The following is a 22,532-nucleotide window of genomic DNA, read 5'->3' on the forward strand; positions in this document are numbered from 1 at the left end:
TATATTTGTTTTTGTACATGCGTATAAATGATATATACTTCGATAGTATATTAGATACATATTAATTTTATGATGAGGAAAAATATTAATAAATAATGTCTTCGTCCTTGCTCAGATGGTCTCGGAATGTACGAGAGTGGCGAATGGTGATGTGACTCAAATTTCACACAATTTGTGAACGTAAAAGTAAGTCAAAACGTATTCTAGTATTATCGATATATTGATTATTTCTATGCAAAATAAAAATAAGGCCTGTCAAAAACGGTTGGGACAGTCGAAAACTGAGGCGTTCACGGCATCATATACGAACATATGTAAATCAGTGTCGCCATCAAGTGGCAAAGAATAACAAGTACGGGTTTTGTGACGGCACCGTTTACGCCTTACGTAATGACGTGCCAGGTCGTATGAATTTGCGCGGTTCCGTACTTGGCCACTGGTCTGACAACTGTTGACCAAATAATCGCTTAAAAAAAGCTAACAAAAGAGGATGATAGCTGAGAGTTTGAATATATTACGACTCAAAGACAAATAATAGTCGGAGAGTAGTACGGTAGGAACTAGTTTGCCTTTGAAAATAACGCCTTCAACCGTTTTCTTCAAATAGGCATCCATGTTTGTTTGCGCCGTAAAAAAAGCCACTGATGCTTTTTTTGGGGGTGATTCACCTTCCTGTTATTACTTTTGAGTTGACTTGACCGAACTTGTTTCTTTTCTAATAAAAGCGACAACATGACAAAGCGTGAGGCTTTCGTTGAAGCCGCCTGTAAAGAAAATGTGGACGACTACCTTCGGCTAATCCAACTTCACGTAAGTAAGCGTATGAATGTCCCACATACTGTAAAATGGAAATAACGTTGTCACCACATACCTGTCAACCTCGGTTGCCCTTATAAATGATTACGATTCCCCTTACAAAGCAACAGCTTACCGCGCATCCGCACATCATGCTTTATCAATCCGACCGTACGCAGCGATGAAAAAAATATATACTATTGAGGATTACTTCGTCCTCAATAGTACGCCAAACGACTCAACTGTCGTTTGGCTTCCAGCAGGTGAGACTATCTGCATTTGAGCCAAAATGGTCTTTGAGATCGGTTCACAATTGTTTTTTTTACCCGTATAAAAGTTGTAATACGCCGTACATGATTTGAAATGATAAAGTACGGGGAAAACGTACAAGTTGAGAGGTATGTCACGATGTAAAGTCATAAAAATGTGAGACTTGAATACAGAGCCACACTAAAAGAAGCTCTCCATGTACGACTCACATTGCACATTTAAATGCTGTGTTCGTACAAAATAATGTTATGATGGCTGAAAATATTTATTTGCATCTACATCCGTTTACCATTTAAACCATACACATGAATGTAAAAGTACCGTATTATGTGCGAGGGAACAAAATGTATGCTAAGCATGGTTTTAATTCTACAATGTTGAAACCTGTGCTCTGAGTAATCTGAATTGTGTCTTTCACGGTTGTTTTTTTTTCCCCCTCTTGCGGTTTTGCTGAGCAGAAGGACAGATCGGATCCTTTTGACATTGAGGAGGTGATGGAGGAGATGTCCAAGAATCAGCGTGAGGCTCTGTGGCTAAAACTGGCCTCTCTCCTCCGGGATGTCCTTCTGGAGGTGTCCCCGGAACGTTGGGAGGAGGCTATGGATGTGGAAACCGTGAGTTACGGATCTTGGGAGTGGAGTTGGGGTTTGGTAGGAGGTTAACGTGGGGAGCGAACTCATTTTCCTCTTACACCCAGAAACATGTCATGGACATCGTAGCAGGTGTGACTCTCGTGGCCACAATATCTCTAAAGGTTCTGCAAGACGGCGACGCCTACCACGGGCTTCTTAATATTACCCACCAGCTTCACGGTTTGTTTGGAATCACATTGCAAATTTATCTTTAAAAAGCTATTTTTCCACTGACCATTTTGTCTTATTTTTCACATCCAGATGTTCTGGTGTCATTTCCCGTGACTGAGGCTCACTTGCTTCACCACATCCACACGCTGTGTGAGGCCTGGTGGAAGAAAGACTTGCTAGATAAAGATAAGTTTGGCCACACAGCTTTGGTCATCACTTTGAAAAAGAGCTTCCTTTCAAAGAAACCGGTGAGTAATTGAGCGAGACATTCCCACATGCTGGTTGACTTCCAACTTGAATCGTTTCATTATTTACCATACACAGTCAGGGAAAAGGTGCTGAATGTGTATCTAGGTAACCTAAACACACCAAAAGGATAATGATTCATGAGTTTTGTACGGGGAAAAGTTCAGCATCGCATGCCGCAATGCCCAATGGGAACCAATGAGTGTCCCATAAGTACCCAAACGACAGCGTCTTTTTTTGCCAAGAAACGTTAACAAGTCATTTAAAGTATGTTCAATGAGACAGACATTTGAAAAATCATGAGTAACAAAAAACAAATGATAATAATGATGAATTCCCTTGCGACAGAAAAAGTTCAACATTGCACGTTGTAGTGCATCTTGGCAACCAAGGGGTGATCGAAAAGTAACCAAACAGCAGCAATATTTTCTTCACAACAAAATGCACAAATTGTTGAAAGTGCATTAAGATGCCCAATGCGACGCTTTTTTTTCCTGACACTGTAGTCAATCATGTAAATTGCACTGTATTCAGATACTGTTTAAAGTACGAATTGATGAAATGCAGACACGCAATAAAGTGTGAGGATAACACTGCTAATATTCAACCTTGCCAGTACGCCGAGCTCCAAAGAGCGTGGAGCCTCCACAAGGTGCTCTCAAATGTGGACTACACGTCTGAGGAGGGCCAACAGCTGGGCGAGCAGCTGGCGCGGTGTTTCCGACATCCCGCCATCATCAGTCACGACGACGTGAGCACGTCGGGTTTCGCACCGATCTCGGTGTCAACGTGCTGAGAGTGTGACCCTGCATCTGCGTTTGTGTCTGTCGGGCCCTGCAGGGCAAGAGGTTGATGGTGTTTCTCTTCAGCTGGCACATTGACTTCATCCCACGCATCCACAGCACCATCAAAAATCAGATGCAGTTCTTTAACAAGTAAGGGGCCACATTCTACCTTCTTACACCCTGAAAGTATTTTTACTTTGCCCGTTTTATTTTCAAACCTTTTTGAATGTGCCGGTTGAATTTTGCCAGAGGGTGTTGGATTGAAAATATTTAAGAATTTAATACTTGTCAATTGCTCCTTAAATTAGCCTTAAGTGTAAGTGTCCCATTAAAAAACAGTGGAATAGTTCAAGCGCATATTTCTCTTAAAGATTTCAGTTTAGATACAGTATCTGTATCTGTTTTTTGTCCACCAGGTAGCAGTATTGCCCTATTTAAATTACACATCAAAACTTGTTACCTTTCACGGTGTTCAAAAGCATGCTTCAGTACTTATCAGCTCATGGCTGCAGCCTGAGATATTGCACATTTTAAGTCTTTGATCTGTTTGCGATGCAAAGTGTGGAATTATAAGAGAAAATGACTGACACAGAAAGGTACACGCCCACTTTCTTTTTACATACCGTGCCTGCCATTATCCAACATTAATAGCAAAACACGTTATCAGGTCAGTAGCAAGGCATCTTTTTTGAGTTTGTTTTTCTTTGGAAAGCAGTAAAAGGTGTACATTTTGCTGCATGTTTTGAATGAAGAATATTAGTAATGTCTGGTGTACAAATAGAAGTAGTTGGTGTAAAAAACAAAACAGAAAAAACTTGTAAAGTATTTTTTTAAATGAGTGATTCATTTAAAAGTGGTAAAAAAATATTGATAGAGTATTTTTACACTTGTTTTTGGCTAGATGACCATTTTTGTGGCTGGGCATAACATTTCAGCATTTTAACATTGTGACACGTCCTCACGATGTCATCGTTTCGTCCCAGAATGACCATGGAGCACGTGGCGGAGGTTTACTTCCGAGCCTGGAAAAAGGCCAGCGACAACTTCAAGGAGAAGATTGAAAGTGAGTGCATCCAGGACTTCATGAAGTGTGCCATCCTGTTGCAGAGGTCGTCACCCGTCCACCGCAAAGTCCAACAGGTGCAAAGGGAGAAAAAACAACGAAATGGATTTCCATGTTTTTTTTTCTTGAGGCATTAGCTTGAGAAGCTTGTTCTAATTGTTAATACTTGGGGCATGTCTCATGCAAGTTAGCGAGTAGACACATTTAAAAAAATCAGCAGATATCAAGAGACATACTTGGTTGTTTAATTTCACACCTGATTAGTGGACGGGCATTTTATAATCATCTGAATATGTTTGTCTCTGTTTCTCTCGCGTTCCTGCAGATCATCTTCCACTTTCACAAGAAGAAAATCTGCCGCCCAGTGGGAAAGATGCTCAGTGTCCTCTACAAACCCATTCTTTGGAAGTATCTCAAAGTGCGTACTGCACATCCTTTTGTGCCTCTTTTTCGTTCTATTTATCTCTGCGCCGGCCGAGTACAAAGACTGAACCTCGTCTCGTCCCCACAGGTCCCGAATTTTGAGGTCCGCACCAACGCCACTGTGCTGTTCATGGATGCCTTCCCCATCGTTGACCCCGATAAGGAAATCGAAGAGGACCTTCAAAAGCAGCTTGACACACTCATGGTGGCCTTGTTTTTTTTTTTTTTTTTTAAACCAGTGTAAATTACTTTTCCTCCACATGACAGGGGGCGGTTGTCTGTGATATATAGTTTTAAATTTAGTTAGTTTTATCTTGGCCCGAAAGTTGGGACACACCGCTCTAGTATCTTACTAATGTGTCTGCTAATCTCCATTTCAAGGTCCTGCTGTTTGACAAACACGACGTTGTGCGCTGCAACGCCATTCAGGGGGTCTGCAAGATCCTCGACAGGTGCTGGGAGTTGCTACCACCGGACGTTATCGTGGACTTCTTGAAGAAATTGAAAGACCTGGCGTGTGACTGCAGCTCGGACGACGTCCGCTGTGCCGTCTTCACGGTGGGACTTCCTCTCTCATTATGATAAAATGCGAAAAGTCTCCCTGAAACCTGCAAGTATTCCTGATGGTGTCGTTTTTCTCAGTATCTGCGCATTGTCCTGGACAACGTGCTCAGCCATCCCGTGCTGGAGAAGCTGGTGCCCAAATTCAAGTACAGCCTCCACGACAACTCCGTGAAAGTCCGCGTGGCTTTTGTCGACATGCTCCTCAAGATCAAGGCAGTCCGTGCGGCCAAGGTAAATTGAACACGCCAAGAACCACTTCATTAGCTACACTTCGACCATCTCATGTGAGCCAGAGAAGAAATTTTCATCTATGACTGACAAGTGTCCAATAAGTTTTCCCGTGCTCCCCGAGTAGGTCAAAAATAAACAATTTGTGACAATCAAACCTTCCAAAATGGATCCCATTATTGCGGCAGTGCACCAAATGAAATTTGGTGATCGCTGAGAATCAACCTGAATACCGTATTGGCCCCAATATAAGACGGCCGTGATTATAAGACGACTCCCTCTTTTTCAAGACTCAAGTTTGAAAAAAGACTTTGAACACCAAATTAAATTTTATACAGAAAATAATTACAGTGCATCTGAAACAAATGATTATAACAATATATTTGAGAGAAAAAGCATGTTATTTTTCCTCATTCAAATCTTAATATCTGAACAGTTAAATATGTAAACTAAAGTGCAATCACATTCATAAATGAATGGCTCCCGGTTTTTGAAATTTAATTACATCATAAATTCTCCTTAGCTGCCGGTTAAACTGGACGATCTTTGACCCACTTTTCTCCAGATTGTTGCTATGTTTCTCCATTTTCTGTTATCTCTTCGAATATTTTCTTCTCTTTTATTTCTTACCGCTATTTTTTATTTTTCTTCTTCCTGCTCTCGCTATTTTTATTTTTATTCTTCGTGACGGGGGTTCACTTTGGCCTGGGGAGTCAAGTTCAGGATTTCCTTCAATGATATCTGGTTCCATCTAGCGTCTTGAATGGGTATAATGTCTAGACCCCGACTATAAGACGACCCCCACTTTTTCAGTCTTATTTCAATGCAAAAAACACCTTCTTATATTCGGGTCAATACAGTAAATACTTGATAGCTGCAACCCTAGTTTGAATACAGCTTTTGTGTTCATGTAATGGTGCTTGGTTACCGTATCAAATTTCTTTGTAGAAATGGATGGCAAGAAAAGTAGATATCGAACACAAAAAAAAGGCTCTCCCACAAGGATCTGTTCTGGCTCCAGTACTTTTTAACATCTACACAAATGACCAGCCAGAGTTTGAAAACATCCGAAGACTTTTTATATATGCCGATGATTTGTGTATTGCCACCCAGTCGCGATCATTTGAAACCACCGAAAGGAGCTGCTCTTCTGCTCTTCAACACCTAACAGAGTATTATAAACAAAACTCACTTAATGCCAATCCAGGAAATATAAACAATGGAGCACATTCTTCGGGACTGTGAACTGGGGCCCACCTGCACAGATCAGGACCTCTTAGAAACTAGTGATGCTGCCAAGCAGGATATGATGATGACCTTATCAAATGACTACATCTCTTAACGCTCCACCTCAGTTCTGGGATATATGCAGCCTGGACCACCTCGTGGTCCGCCTGGCCTCGGACACGGCGCATGTGTCCAAGCGCCTCACCGAATTGCTCTTCGACTCCTTCTTCCCCGCCGATGCCGAATCGAACTGGTGCAGCCGCTGCATCACCCTCATCCAGATGAACCCCATGGCAGCCCGCAAGTTTTATCTGTACGCTCACATGCACACCGCCCCAACAAATATAGGTAAAAACCATGATGCACAATTTTGGTCATTAAAGCTTCTGGATATTTCAGATGAAACTCTGTTGTCTGTTTGCAATCAGTGAAGTTGATGCTGGCCATCCGCCGTGTCCTGAATTCAAGCATCCAGAGCGATGGTGACGACGCGGAGCTTAACGATAGCAGCAAGGAAAACAGGAGGGTACGAAATGACAAAAGCACCACTCACACAGAGAAGCTTGTTGTAAAGTCTTTGAGCCCACATACTGACATGCAGGGCTGCTGTTCTCCTTCAGCTTCAGGGTGAGAATCAACTGGCACTGGAGAAGGATGTGGTGGCCAGTCTACTGGAGGTGGTGGTTGTCCTGTGGAAGAACGTCGACAGGACCCTCCAGCAAAGTGACGAAACCCAGAAGCACCTATATGCCCAGTTTGGTCGAGTCTTGAGCAAATACTTCAACAAATTCACGGTACTCTGTCATATGCTACCTTTTTGTTTTGCCAATTACAATCATACCTCGGTTTTCGACCATAATCCGTTCCAGAAGGCTGTTCAAAAACCAATTTGGTTGAAAACCGAAACCACACTCTTTAAAAAAAAAATCTTTATTGAACACATCTGCTCACAATGGAACGCTACACGAGGACGCGTCACTTCCTCGTCTACCCGAGGAAGCATTGCTTCCTCGTGTAAGGAAGGCGAGAGGAGTCAAGTGGCGCATTGAAGTGCGCTCAGTTTGGTCGAGAACCGATTTTCGGTCGTAATCCGAGGCATAAAAAAAAACTTGAAATTTTTGGTCGAAAACCGATTTGGTCGAGAACAGAGACGTTCGAAAATCAAGGTTTGACTGTATTTGGTCGTGTCACATCTCTCATCTTAGCTTTTTGTGGTTTGTGTGCATGTGTTTCGTTGTTTTGTTGTCTTTTCTGTGTTTGGTGGTTTGTGTTTTCTGTACGTGCTTGCGTGAGTATTTTGTTAAATTATACAAATGCATGGCTTTATGAGAAGTAGGAATGGGCGTACCTGGTATTGGCCGATAGATGCCTTATTTGAAAGGGACAGTGTGGCATTTATTTATGTTTCAATTTTCATTATTAAAAAAAAGACTATTAATTTCAGTAATGTGAAAAAAATATGTTCTCTCCCAACACCGTAAATTAATTTATTCATTCATTTTCCGATCCGCTTTATCCTCACAAGGGTCGTGGGGGTGCTGGAGCCCATCCCAGCAGTCTTCGAGCAGTAGGCGGCACAATCTAACAACGATCGGCGCTCACACTCACACCTAGAAACAATTTAGAATGTCCAATCAGCCTGCCCTGCATGTTTTTGGAATGTGGGAGGAAACCGGAGTACCCGGAGAAAACCCAGGCCCGGGGAGAACATGCACAGGGAGGCCGGAGCTGGAATTGAACCTGGTACCTCCGCACTGTGAGGTCTACGCGCTAACCACTGGATCACCGGGCTGCCCTCAATTAATTGATGTAATTTCTAATTACCGGTATATTACATCGGGCGTGTCTCCTCTTCAGGAGGTTGTAATTTTTCGCCGCCATCTTTCTGCTACCGATACCCGAAGAAGACAAACTTGGAGTGCGTAGCTCCTGAACATGATCACTACAGCCCAAGTAACATCTGCCATGCACTTCCTCCGTCAGTCGTTTGGAATGACAACTCTGCTGAAGAAATTGGTGATAGGCTTGCAAAGTGTACTCTCTCTGAAATGTGGATTTATGCGTGCGCTTCTAAATGCACGCGCTTTGAGCTTAGTTTGTTGCATTCTGATGCTTCACGACAAGATGAAACTAAATTCTACACACTGTACCTTTAAGTTATTGGGTACTCCAGGAGGGAGCCCATAACAGTCACCGATATTTAAACCAAAAGAGTCAGACCTTGAGTAAGTTGTCATCATCTGCGTCAGAAAGAAAGGTCGTTGTTCACATTTTTTTGACATTGTGTAAAATAAAAAGTACTCCAGCTAGAGGTGAGCGCTCAATGAGTGAATACTCAAATATATTTCCTTTTTGCGTTGCACACTTCGCAACATATACCGTACACATTAAAACAAACCAAATGTAATTGTACAGACTTAGTTTAATGTACTCTATCTCATGTTCAGGATGAGCGATGCCTCGCTCCCCTCATGCAAATGGCATCCTTCATGCCTGCCAATGCAGTGGCAACATTTAGGTGAGTAAGTCCGACAAGTGCCGCGATCTGCAGCCTCTGACGCTGAAGTCTTTGTGGGGAACGTCTTGTCCCAGCTACGGCGTGCTGTCTCGTCTGAGGAAGTTGGAACCCGGAGCCCCGCCCTCGGCGTATGGCCAGCTGCTGGACTGCATGTGCAGTTGGGGCAAGACCGCCGGCGTCTTGGAGCTCATCATCGATTGGCTTTCCGAAGCCCTGCCCGAGAATCAAGTGGTCTGTTTGTCAGTCTGTCTGTGTCTGTCATCATGACAATGGCAACACTCAAACAACTTGTCGCCCACGGTCACTCCACCAGGTAAATGCCAAGCGGAAGGTGACCATCCAGGTGACGACGGAGGCTAAGCCAGAGCTGGCGCTGGCCTACTTGGACTATCTGCTCCTTTACCAGTCCACACGAAACAAAGTCCTGGCTCTCAGACAGGGTCCACTCAAGCGTCTCTACACACTTCTTGGAAACTGGAAGGTTTGTTGCAATCATATTTCAACTTCCGATCATATCATGGCGGGCGGCACAGTGGTCGACTGGTTAGCATGTCGGCCTTATAGAGCAGAGGTGTAGGCTTTGATTCCGGCTTCGGCCTTCCTATGTGGAGTTTGTATTGTTCAGCCCACATATTGCTGAACGGGCATTAAATCCACCATAAATCCCCCGCTGAATGGAGAAAAGGTCCTTAAAACGGGCAAATTGGCCCTTAAAGGTCCTTAAAGGTCCATAAATGAAAAGCAAGTCGAAGAATGGGAACCCTGGTGACGATCTGGTCTCGAAACAGAATCTGCTGTATATCCATATTTCCATCACTTTGTCACGCCTTGTTTTGCATCAGCGTTAACTCTCTTTGCTTCCTGTCTTGTCACTGTATAGTCGCGGCTGTACTCTCACCTCAGCTCTTCCTCTGGTGGCCCAGCCAGCGCAGAACTAGCCCTCAAGGCCTTCACCTCCCATGGTTGCCTTAGTGTGCACTTGCAACATGACGTAAGTCTCATCCTTCTGCTTTAAGTCACGGAAAGGAAAGCCTTCTTTTGTAAACGAAGGACACCCCTACCTAGCTGTCCGAAGGCCGCGAGTACCTGCAGTCCCTGGAGCACACAGCCGCATGGGTGGGCGAGAGCGTGCTGCCCTTCCTGGCCAACGGTCCTCAGGAAGATGCCGGTGATGAGGCGGAGAGTTTGAGAGCCTTCGCGGCGGAAATAACGAAGGTGAGCGCCATGTGGTCTCAGGTGACCTTCATCAGAAACGTTTTATATACCCTGGAACTATTGAGTTCAATCAAACACTGTTGTACATTTGTGTGTCAAAGCCCCCGCTGTAACTGTACAATCAGAGAACATGTCAAAACGCAACTTGGAACTGGAAAGTGACTTCTGGTTTTCACTCATCCGTCAGACCTTCCTGACGGTGTGCAGAGACGCGGTGCTCTGTTTGGATGACAGTGGCTTGAATGATCACGTCCTGCACCTGTGCTCGCTTGTCATACTCTCAGGTGATGGTTATATACAGTAATCCCTCATTTATCACAGTTAATGGGAACCAAAACCACCCGCGATAAACGAAAATGTGCAAATTAGCGTCCAATTAACATAAACAGTTAAAAAAATATTTTTTTTTTTAAAGTCCACAAACGGTCCGCGAGAAGCTGCGAAACAACAGCGAGTCACACAGAGCAACATATACAGTATTGTACTCCATGTATATAAAAAAAATATATATATATATATGTTTGAAAAAAGCCGCAATGCACTGAAACCGCGATAAACGAACCGCGGAGTAGCGAGGGATCACTATATTTGTAAGTATCGTATTTTCCGGACTATAAATCAGTTTTTTCATAGTTTGGCCGGGGGTGCGACTTATACTCTGGAGCGACTTCTGGTGTGAAATAATTCATACATTCTATCATTTGACATCTTATTTTCACATTAAACCACAAGAAAGGGCTCTAGGCCTGTGTTGATGCTTTCCACATTTACAAAAACAAACCTATGACTCTGACGTCAGTGAAGTAGAAGAGGAAGCACCGCCTCTTCTACCTCCGAAGTTTGCAGAGTTGCATAAAAGTGACACAGAGGATGAAGATTTCATTGGATTTAGTGATTTGGAGTGACACTGATGGTTTGGTTAACTTGTTAGCATGATCATTAAGCTACAGTTATTTGAATAACTCTTAATATGTTACGTGAACATAATGGGCACATTCTCAGTTCATTGTTTATGCGTTTAACGTTAGCATATCGTACTCTTATTCAGCCTGTTGTTTTATTTTTATTTGCCTTCAAAGACATGCCTGTTGTTGGTGTTGGATTTTATCACATAAGTATGTTTTTTTGTTCTTTATTATGCCATTTATGGCTGGTGCGATTTATAATATGGAAAATACGGTAATGGTGTGTATGTCTCCCTCCCTCTGCACTCTGTGTGTTACAGAAGCGGGGTACCTGTGCATTCCCACCGTGCTGCTGGTTCTGAAAGCGTTGATGGCAAGTGCGTCCCCGGTCGACCGCAAACCGGCTGGAGACGAGCGGGATGCCGCCACCAGGTGTCTGGTAGCGGTAGCCAACATATTCCAGAAGGTGATCGAACTCTTGGCTCGCCGACTTAAGAAAAAGCCGGAAGAGAGTAAAGAGGTACGTTGACATTTGTATTCACGATTTGTTATCCTGCATCGTACCGTTTCATCTATCACCTCCACAAATTGTCATATAGAGCCACCTACGATGTTGTTGTTGTTGTTGTGGTTGGTTCTTAGCTGTGTCAGTCGGCTTTGAGCGATCTCGCCGACTTCCTGCAAGAGGCTCAAGTCTGTAACATCGGTGGCGTCTTTGACACCCTTTTCGCAATAGTCATTGTGGAGACAAGATACACTCTCCAGAAGGTATGTTGAAGCCCCTCAAAAGGGAGATTTGTCATCACTATAATCAACTATATTCCCATTTTGTCATCACTATAATCAACTATATTCCCATAAGGTTGCAAATATGATGAAGTGATCGGAATACATCAATTGTGATATACTGTACATCAGATTAATGAACATAGACTGTAAATAGATGGAACATACAGTGGATAGGTGGTTTGATGGGTACCTTGATCGAGGGCTTGGTACTATGAAGTGAATGATGGTCTGTCCACCCAACCCACAAGATGACACACCCCAAAGAAGTGATGACTCCAGAGACCGTGCAGGACTTGCCTGCGCTTTCCGGCACCCTCCTGTCTGCCATCCTCAAGTCGCAGTCTGTTACCAGGTAGGAAAGACCTTGACAGTGATCAACTTTATCTTTTGGCATTATTGCTTCCTACCAAGCACAATTTAGCTTCTTTGTTTGTAGGATAACATGAAAACAGCTTGACAAATAAAATGTATCAGAGTGCTACTATTAGGTGGTAGTGTTAATTAACAACAAAAAAAGAACAATAAAAACTGATTCTGTATCCAATGGTGCTTGCGTGTTGCCTTCAGGGCTTTTTTGGCTGAGGTTCTCTCCTCGCTGGACTCTGACACCTTCAGCACTCTGACTGAGCTGGCTGCTGTTGTCCACCTCCTGGCGGTCCTGCGACACGGTGGGTCGAATTTTTTGTTCTAATTACTTTGTCATATTAAATATGAACATATTTAACTGTAAAATTGTCTTTTTGCAGTGGCACAGGACAGTACGTACTTGGAGAAAGCCGCTATAACCGTGCAGCAGCAGATAAACGCACATGCAAATGTGGAGGGCGATGTCCAAGGGTAGGATCACATCAAATGAGAGCAAATTATGAAATATTTGGTTTGTGAAGCAAAAAAATTGTCTTTGTCTTTACAGGGTCATTTATCAGTCTTCTGTGATGACGCTGAATGAAATCTTGACACTCTGGGCGGACTGAAAGAAAAAAAATAGCACGTTAGAGTGCCTCCGTTTTTGTATTTCTTATATTAAAAACATTTATTTGCATGTATATATAACCTGTTTGTGTGTTTAAGAATGGAGAATAAATCTTACACTGCACTTGATGTGGATTTGTTAATGTCTTCAGCTATGCTATTCATGTGTTGCTATCCTCCAATACAGGATTTTTCTAAAATGGCTGCTTCCAGTTAAAATGGCAAACTTCCTGTTCAATTGTGGCAATGTTTTTTTTGACTAGATTACTCAGTGAATAATTAACGCAGATAATAATGCTGTTGTACTTAAACACCTTTATTTTCAGCACTGATTGTTTCATAAATCGATTGGTTGATCGATGGAGAGTAGATAGCTTAATAATGGTGGGCATGCAGATAGATGTAATTAGATGGGTAGCTAGATGAACAGATGGGTTCAGTGTATACCGTAGTTAGATGAGTAGGTAGATTGGTAAATGGGCATGTAATAATTAGGTTTGTAGTTAGATGGATGGGTAGGTTGGAAGATTGTTAGTTCGATGGTAGGTTGACAACTGTGAGCTACATTGGGGAGAGAGATGGATCGATTGGTATGGGAAGTAAATGATTGAGTAGGCAGGTAGATTGTTACATCCAGTATGTAGGTAGGTAGTTAGATGCTAGGTACTTAGATAACTGATTAGAAAGACCAGTCGATGGACAGATAGCAAGGCACATAAATGAATGGGAAGGTGAACTGGTTGGTAGATAGGAGGTAAATTGGATTGGATACATTTTATTGTCAAATGTACTGTATGTGTAACACACAGCACAGATTAAATTTATTTCCTCTCAACATAAATCACTCGGTATGTATATAGGCACCTTAAATTCCATAGCGGGATCCATTCCTTAATCCCCATTTGGGTGGCCCTCCCTTTTCACATGCCCCTCACATCTCCGCTCATTGCATCGATGCGGCCCTGCCTGAGCTCCTCGCGCACGTTTCCCCTCCACGATTCTGTGACGTCACGTTTAGGAGGGGCTCCTTCGTCTGACTCGATCGCTGTTCTCGGTGCTGAAAACCACGGCCGGCCTCTGCTCTGCCGAACCCCCATTTCCCCCCTACATACACCAAATCTGCAGCCATTTTAGCTTCTTCTGACACCCCATGCCCCCAAACCAAGCGAGCGACATGCCCCTCTAGCTCCAGCGACTTCTCTGGGGCTGCTCCCACCTGGCGTTGGCTGCAGTCATGCGCTCATAAACCGGGCATGGAATGAGCTAAACGGCGGGATGGAGTCTCCGTGGTGTCCCGTGTTCGTCTTCGCATTGGCTGTCTGCCTCTGCTGCTTCGCACCAGCACGAGCCGACGGAAGCTATGGTAAGCACGTCTTTCTCGCTTTTCACATTTATCTTCAAATTATCACATGCGTCCTAATCTTGAAAGCAAGAAATGAAAAAAAGTTGACAACGTTTATGTTCCACGCTGGCATTTGCTGCATGTTTCCTCCCCCAAACCAAAAGAAGTGTTCTAATAGTTTTTGTGTTGCAAGGTGAAATCCATACATCGCCATAAGAAAGTTACATAATATGCAACAAGGCCCAGTTAGCATCATAATAAGCTCTCCCACTGGTCACATTATTAGGTAGCACTATCCGGATATAATACATTTCAAAAGATAAAGGGCTATTTTGAGGTACGCCTTTAACAGTACGCCTTTTGTGCTATTTTCCACTGGGAAATTTTAAAAGAGCTGTGTCTAATATTTTGGTTGGTGGACAAAGTATGGGGAAGTTCTAATTTATGCATAGACGTAATACAATGTATATGTATGTAAATATAAATATTCAGTGTATAAGTTAGGGCTACGCGATAATTAAATATCATTAATTAAAAAATGCCTTCGATAAAATATTTGATTAATAAAATCGGAACCCTAACACGAAGAAGAAACGTTCAACCAAAGAAGCAGAAGCAGCTAAACCAACGAAGAAGCAGCGAAACCACCGAAGGAAAAAAACTGCGAAATTAACGAAGGGCTAGTGCTTCCCGCGCCCGTCGAATTTAGGCGGAACGAAGGTGTGCTGCAACTATGTTCAATTAAATGTCTTCTCAGTATAAATTATTCAGGAAGACGATTCTATGATACTATCACACATTCAACATCTCCGGGAGGATACGCGCTGTCGCAAAAAACGAACAAACAAAAAAATGGAGTCCCCTGTCTTCGACGCCACTGTTAGCCATGCCCGACCGTTGTAGTCATACTCAAGTCACAATCAGGCAAGTAAAATATAAATGCACTATGGCAATAATGAGCCCGCTAAAAAGATAAAATACTGCTAAAACGGCTGGTCAATGGCAATGTGTGCATTTTAAAGAGTGTAGCATTTCGATAAACTTAAATGATGTGTGAACAAGTTGGCCAAACAAGCTCTTCTGCCCAGACTTGTTCACTTATTTTACACTCTGTCTGGGCGTCTGGATGAGTTTTATAAATTCATGTAAATGTCTGGCTTTAATTGTTTTTTCACAGGACCAGTTACCATGTGCTCAATTTGACTGTTTTTTTGGGGGGGGGGGGGCGCTACAAATTTCAGGCGGGATCCACGTGTTGTTCCAGGCGTGTGTAACGTCGTGGACACGGGATGAGAACTCGGAAGAGAAAGCATGGGTAGTAGAAAAAAAGCAATTATTGTGAAATAAAATGAAACATTGAAGTGACAGTTTTTATTCATTAAATTAATTGTTTTTACAGTGAAAATATAGAAATGTTTTGGATTGTGATTAACTACAACTTAAACTTTTTGAAAAGAGTGTGGCATCCATTTTGATTGCCGGTAGCCTAATGCCTCTTGATTGATGCATGAGCATAAACATATTAAAAAGCATACACTATATGTACTGAACACATGGTATTTATAATTCCATTTAACAATTTATTGACATCCACTGCATCCCATTCAAGGATATACACATTATGGTGTTAACATGCTCATTATGGAGCCACAGCTCAAATTTGAGGGATTATTAATGCAGACGGCTTCATATTGAAGATCCGGTGTATATTTAGAAGCGTCCTGTGCATATGTACGTCAGCAGCACAGCATGGGAAAGAAACTTCAGTGTGTGGCGCATAAATTGTATCAGCAGGCAGAAAATGCTTTATGATTTCTGCAGATGAATGGCTTTGAGACATAAAACGGTGGCAGCCGTTATAAATTCTCTTCGTGGCAGTTGTATGCATTTGGTTTTGAATGAGAGCATGAAACAAATCCTTAGAGGGCACTTATGCTAGTCGTGGTTGTTGATGGATGGAAAGACATAGTATGTAGTTAGTGGTCGCAACACGTGTCTTTGTTGACTGTCTCCATCTTTTTTGTGGATTAGTAACAAATCATACAACATAACATATTGTAATGGGATCCTCAAAATGCTATCCAGGCATAGTTCACATCGCTGGGAGTCCTCACATCACATCGCCATGTAATGCCTCATTGCACACACAACAAATGGAATATGTGCAGCGGTAAGTGGTGATTATGATTAAAGCACTGTTACAGTACAATGTGAATCTAATTATTTTCTAATTGATCGCCGACTTTGTTAAAGTTGATGGCGTCAGTAAGTTCTCATTAAAAAAAAGCATTGCTTTCACTGAGCCCATACTAATATTGTTAGTGTGTTGTTATTGAGATATATAGCAAAAATATCGAGGTATTACATTTTAGCCATATCGCTTAGGCCTAATTTGTTTGCCATAAACACACAGAGATTGTGCGCGACCAGCAGTTCGCGAAGGGAGTGCCATTGGCTCCCTCGGCATTAACTCAGTCAGCTCTCCCAGTGATCTCGCTGCCTGTCAATGGTATCAAATGAGTTAACAAAAAAAAAGAGAGAATTGATTGTAGATAATTAAACAGATGGGCACCATTTTTACTGTTATCAGTTGAGTTGGTACTAATCTGAATAGATTGATAGGTTGCTAAAATATATAAAAGTGCCGGTAGAGAGCTGGGACGATAACACAAATTTCAGCGTGTTCCTTCCTGTTCTGGCTGGTGTGACAACAGAAGGAGTGTGAAGAAGTTCAATTAGACCTGCTCGTAGACGCTGTTGGCAAAATAATGCAGAGCGCTCTTGGCGCCTTTGTCGAAGCACAGATCTCGCCTCCCCGGAGCTTGGGGTGTGAAAATAGCTTTATGCATTTAGACAAGGGCTTTCTGTTGAGTCATTGGGTTCTGAAAAAGAGAGCAGGACCAAAAAGACGTCAAAACACGGGTGGTGGTGCTCGTGTAGCTTCCGTTCTGAGAGCTAATCGACATGTGGAAATGAACGCCATCATGTCTGCTTCCTTTCAGAATGATTAATACCCGACACCAGTTGTCATTGCAGCGGGGGGAGTGCACAGCTGAAGGTGGCAGATGCAAACCCAAAGGCGGCATGGTTTTGCCCGTTGTTCATTCATTCAATTCAGGGCCAGATGATTTCTAGTTGCGCTGTTGCCGTGGCGATGCAGCCATCTTTAATTCGTGGCCTGGCTGTTGCCGGGCGGACAGGCATGTCGCCAGGAATTGGCAGAGAGCGACCTACATGGGAATTCTGGAAGACATTCGGCGTTGAATGCGTCAGGCTCGGTTGCACCTGCACTCTCGGTTGGGTTGCATGCGCGTTCACGAGAATATCAAAATTTGAATTTGCTTCTCTTTTCCCTCCATATTTAGACTGATACACCCGCGCTGTAAGAAGGAGAGATACCGGCTTGTTCCTACCGACTGCTGTCAGCCTGCTGAATAAAAATAACAACAATAATAATAATAATAATAATAATAATAATAATAATAATTAAATGATGTGATGTGTGTGATGTGAAAAACAATTGTAAATAGCACTGCGATTTATCCTTTTTTGTATTTATATTGCACTTAATTGAACGGTGTTTGTTAGTTTTTTCTTCTTTCTTCTTTCTACCCACATTCTTGCTGCTGGAGGCTGTAAATTTCTCCAGTGTGGGACAAATAAAGGATATCTTAATCTTAATATGTCCAAAATTGAGCACAGAAAGGCACAGAGAGAAAAATTGTAGATACATGCTTTTGACTGGACAACAAAAATGTTACGACTAGATGTTAATTAATCCTTGAGTTAAAAAAAAATATTGTTAAAAACACACACTTGCTCACACACATCCAAATTTGGAGATACTTTAAGTTTCACCAATGATGAAAATGACACTTGAGTGAATATTTCCTATTTCCTAAATATTTCCTAAAACAAATATTCATCCTCAACGTGCTTTTTATTGCACAACACAGATGACTTCCAAACTTGCAGCTCGAACGTTTTCACTGTTTTTTTTTTTGGGGGGGGGGGCAACTTGTAAAATTTGGAGATGCGTGTTTTTTAGGCTTGAAACGATCATGATTTTAGAGCTGAACATCCCAGATTTGATCAGAAGTGGTCCACTTATTTATTGGACAGTCAGAGCCCCCCACACACTCTTGGCATCAGCCCTGCCCATGAATAACCAACATTCTCATATAATAAATGCACATTGAAATGCATTTGGAAAAAATATTTCAAATGAAACCCATAGAATTCTCCCCCAAAACCCAATAAATATCCTGAAAATGTGGGTGGCGGGGAAACAAAATAGTTGAGGAATGGCGAGATACTTGATTTTCATTTCACTTTTCATTTCTGTAAATACAAATAGCCATCCATCCATCCATCCATTTTCTGATCCGCTTTATCCTCGCAAAGCCTGCGGGGGGTGCTGGAGCCTATCTCAGCTGTCTTCGGGCAGCAGGCGGGGGCCACCCTGAACCGGTTGTCAGCCAATCGGAGACGAACAACCGTCCGGGCTCACACTTACACCTCAGGACAATTTTAAGCGTGCAATGAATGTGTTTGGAATGTGAGACCGGAATACCCGGAGAAAACCCACGCAGGGGAGAACATGCAAACTCCACACACGGAGGCTGGAGCTGGAATTGAACCCTGCACCTCTGCACTGTGAGGTCGACGCGCGAACCACTCGACTACTGGGCTGCCCTAAATACAAATATTGATCTGGAAATACAAGTCAACAGGAATGCAATATTCATCCATTTGCCGATCCGCTTATCCTCACAAGGGTCGCGGGGTGTGCTGGAGCCTATCCCAGCTATCTTCGGGCAGGAGGCGGGGACACCCTGATCCGGTTGCCAGCCAATCCGAGACGAACAACCGTCCGTGCTCACACTCACACCTAGGGACAATTTAGAGTGTTCAGTCAGCCTGCCATGCATGTTTTTTGGAATCTGGGAGGAAACCAGAATACCCGGAGAAAACCCACGCAGGCACGAGGAGAACATGCAAACTCCCGTCGACGCGCTAACCATTCGACGACTGGGCCGCCCTAAATACAAATATTAATCTGGAAATACAAGTCAACAGGAATGAAATATTCTTAAAAAAAACAACAACAACATTTGGCGGCACTGTATTTACCAGCCTCCTGCAAAACCTCCAAAGACTCCACACTTTTTATCATGCTTCAAAATTTGACCACTTAGCACGTGGACATTGTTTTAGTCTGGATGCTTCATTAAGATATAGACTGGATAATTGTTGTTCCACCTGTATTCTTCATCGCTAATCAGCTGCATCAATGTAGATTACGTTTTTAATTAAAAGGCGTGATTTTTAATCATCTCTGCCACAGTGGCGGAGGGAAGAGGATGTGGCTTTTATCAGCTGTGCATACGCCGACGCGCGGCTGGATCCTTGATTTAATGGAAGGTCCTAATTAATATTGAGAGCTGACACGCTCTTCGGTTAAATTAAGGCAAAAAGTGATGAGGAGGTAAAGTAGGCCTGTCGCTCTACAAAAGCAAATTGCGTTTTAAACCCCCCCGCTGGGCATTATTTCTACTCACAAGGTGGAAAAAAAGTGATGTGCACTTTCTTTGAAAATACTTTTGTCACTTTCTCTCCTCTTATCGTTCGAAACTTGTTCATTTTTGCCTCACTTTCCCTTCCTCATGCGACAGAAAATTTGGAGAAAAAAGTTTTTTTCCACTCCAAAACAAATTGCAAAAATTGATGTAAGAAAATGAAGAGAACATCATTGTAAAAGTACAATCGTAAATAAAGCAAAAATCATTACATTTAATTTGATAACTTATTTTTCATTGCATTTACGATTAAAAAAAACTAGCTTTACTTGAACTTATGAATCCTATTTTTTTTCTTCCAGGTTGCCTGTTTGAAGATGACCTTTGCCTAGCTTACGAGTTCTGTGTCAACGGTAAGTCCACTTTTGAAAAAAATATTTTGGGCTGGTTTTATAGTTAATACCGAATTACCCCAAATGATTTAGTATTTTAATTATATTCAAAATCTGATTATGACACCTAGTATGAAGCCGATATGGAAATAGTTAAGTCTGTTTAAGTTGCCTGGTAACCCGGCGTCATTGGTGATGAGTCGCAGGAAACGCGGGGGTGGTGCCACTTCACTTTCTTCCCCCAAAGCGCTAACCTGCTTTTCTCAGCCCAGTTTCTAATAACATTTTCATGGAGGCCTCACGACATAATAAAAGTAAGCTTTTGTCTCCCCAGGACAAAAAAAATACATCTTATTGTTATATAACGAAGGCAGGCAGACTGGCAACGACATAACAGGTCTGTTAAATATTTGATGTGCAGCATCTCTTTTGGGTTTCCATGGCAATGGGCCTCGATGAACTCATTGAATCCCTCAAGCTCAGCCGTTTGACTGGAGTTCAATTAATTTGCAAGGGCCAATGATTATTGTGTTCTATTGCCATATAAACGTGTAAGCGTAATAAAAGAAATAGAATGCAACTCTTTTCTTTCGACGCAAAAAAAACGTTTTTTTTGTTTCCTTCTTTAGCCATCAGCATTAGAAAATTGCTATATGTCATCAGATTTCCATTTTCTGAGGATAAAAAAACGGAGAAAAAGATATTTTATGCAAAAGCTTGCATTGCAAGCATAATTTCAAATATGGCGTGGCTATTTTTTTCTTTTGTGACATTTCAAACATTTAGATATGACTTCCTTCTACAAAACAGCATCAACAGCACTAACATATTGATCTGCACTCTATTGAAAGGATAAAATGAAGTATGAACACAAGTGAAACAATGACTTACTCATTCACTGACTGACTCACTAATTTTTTCTTTTGGTCACGTTTTGTGTCCTCTTGTAGAGCTTATTCCATTCTATTCTGTTTTATTCCATTCTGTGACAAGCCATTTTATTGGATACTATTCTATGAATTCTAAACAGTCAAAGCACCTACAATGACTAAATCCGTCCCTCTGTTGATCATTTTGAAGTTATGAAGGAGGAATCTTTTTTTTTTTTAGTAGCTAAACAGTTAGGGGCCATAAATCCAGACGCCACTCCACCCACACACTGCAGCCTGTTATCTACAGCGTGAACGCTAATGCGCCGGGAAGGAGACAGCAATGTAATGATGTAAAAAGAAAAAAAAAGAGAGAGAAAGGCGATGGAGACAACTGACGACATATTCGGACATGTTTGGACGGGTGTATTGGCAGCGCAAATCAATATGTCCAGACAGGCCATGATGTCGAGTGCAGATAAACAGAGCCATCTCCTGGTTCGTGTGATTGATGAAGTGCCACACTTATCTAATCGGACTGTTTTGTCTGGGAAGTAATTAGACTGAGTTAATACAGAAAAGAAAAAAAACAATCTTAAAAGGCTTCTTATGCTTACAGCCTGCATGCTAACAACCTGTTGTCATAATATTCTGGAATATCTCGTTCCCCAATGAACAGATGAACTGGTGGGATGCTTACATGTATGCATATGAAATTTGATAAAATGTCGACAAATTGAGATTTTTTTCTTGCCCAATAGCTATGTATCATTGCTAATGACGATTGCTAAAATGCTAACAGTCAGTATGCTAACATATTGTCGCTGTCCTGCGAAAAGAACGGATGCTGGTTATTGTCCATTTTGAACATGTTCGTGAATGGGGTATTTTCCTTAACAGTGTCTCAAAAGTGCTTCCGATGCGGCTCAAGTGATTCCGAAACTCTGATCATCACTCACAACATTCGAATTGAACATACAGCGTGGGCTTTAATAGCCCAGAGTGTGGGTGAGGTGACCACCAAATCAATACAACACAGCTGGTTAATTGTTTATAAAGGACCCTGGCCACGCTCTTGGGGGAGGTAACATGTAGCACTTATCTGCTGGCCTTGGGCTTATAAAAGCAGTAAGCCAAAGAGCCACAAGAGACTTGGAGCGAATTAGATGTCTTTCTGTTGGTACAGACGAGTAGTGTGGCCTTCCATAAGTGTTCCATTTGGACATTTACATCATATTCAACAATAAAAATGACGCTTAAAATAGTCAAGACAGTGCATGATGGGCTGCTTGGTGCCATGCGACGCTGAAATCGACAGAAAGAATGTCCACAAATCTGAGCATTAACTTTGTTGTGTTGGCATCGCTATCTTGAGAACACCTGTCGAAAACACAGTGAATGATATGCTGCTTGTTGCCTGATTACACTTTTGGGTTTTGCCATTTCTATCCGGTCAAGCGGATGAAATTATATGCATCTTTATTACATTTCAGCCTACTCCAGAGGTCCCGGTCAGTCATCCCGAACAACCAGTTGGCTCTGGTTGCCTGGTGACCCGAATTGAGCCAGCCTGTTGTGCTAGATTGGCATAGTAGCGCCCTCGCCCC

General features: G+C 42.4%; 2 protein-coding genes and 1 long non-coding RNA gene across 3 annotated transcripts in view; 2 read left to right on the forward strand and 1 right to left on the reverse strand.

The window, feature by feature from the left end:
* Positions 1–383: 383 nt before the first annotated feature.
* Positions 384–12,932, forward strand: ncapg2 (non-SMC condensin II complex, subunit G2). Its single transcript, XM_052054082.1, has 26 exons — positions 384–810; positions 1,524–1,679; positions 1,763–1,877; positions 1,959–2,116; positions 2,731–2,865; positions 2,955–3,049; positions 3,883–4,039; positions 4,288–4,380; positions 4,474–4,590; positions 4,767–4,943; positions 5,028–5,180; positions 6,533–6,752; positions 6,833–6,930; positions 7,025–7,198; positions 8,852–8,922; positions 8,997–9,153; positions 9,236–9,403; positions 9,803–9,913; positions 9,988–10,137; positions 10,325–10,421; positions 11,363–11,562; positions 11,685–11,810; positions 12,080–12,183; positions 12,399–12,499; positions 12,578–12,668; positions 12,745–12,932. Exons 1-26 carry the CDS (start codon positions 733–735, stop codon positions 12,803–12,805), a joined length of 3,363 nt encoding a protein of 1,120 aa, XP_051910042.1. The 5' UTR covers positions 384–732; the 3' UTR covers positions 12,806–12,932.
* Positions 12,373–13,734, reverse strand: LOC127593001 (uncharacterized). Its single transcript, XR_007960286.1, has 3 exons — positions 13,668–13,734; positions 12,598–12,801; positions 12,373–12,489 (listed from the first exon to the last, which is right to left on the reverse strand). It is a non-coding gene; the product is annotated as an uncharacterized LOC127593001 (long non-coding RNA).
* A 120-nt stretch (positions 13,735–13,854) lies between these two features.
* Positions 13,855–22,532, forward strand: part of ptprn2 (protein tyrosine phosphatase receptor type N2) — a 132,178-nt gene continuing 123,500 nt past the window's right edge. Inside the window, exons 1-2 of the mRNA XM_052054086.1 lie at positions 13,855–14,166; positions 20,027–20,077. Of these exons, the coding sequence (XP_051910046.1) occupies positions 14,079–14,166; positions 20,027–20,077 (139 nt within the window). The 5' untranslated portion in view covers positions 13,855–14,078. The remainder of the gene's footprint in view (positions 14,167–20,026; positions 20,078–22,532) is intronic.

Source organism: Hippocampus zosterae, chromosome 20, assembly GCF_025434085.1.
Source record: "Hippocampus zosterae strain Florida chromosome 20, ASM2543408v3, whole genome shotgun sequence".
Taxonomy (NCBI): Eukaryota; Metazoa; Chordata; class Actinopteri; order Syngnathiformes; family Syngnathidae; genus Hippocampus; species Hippocampus zosterae.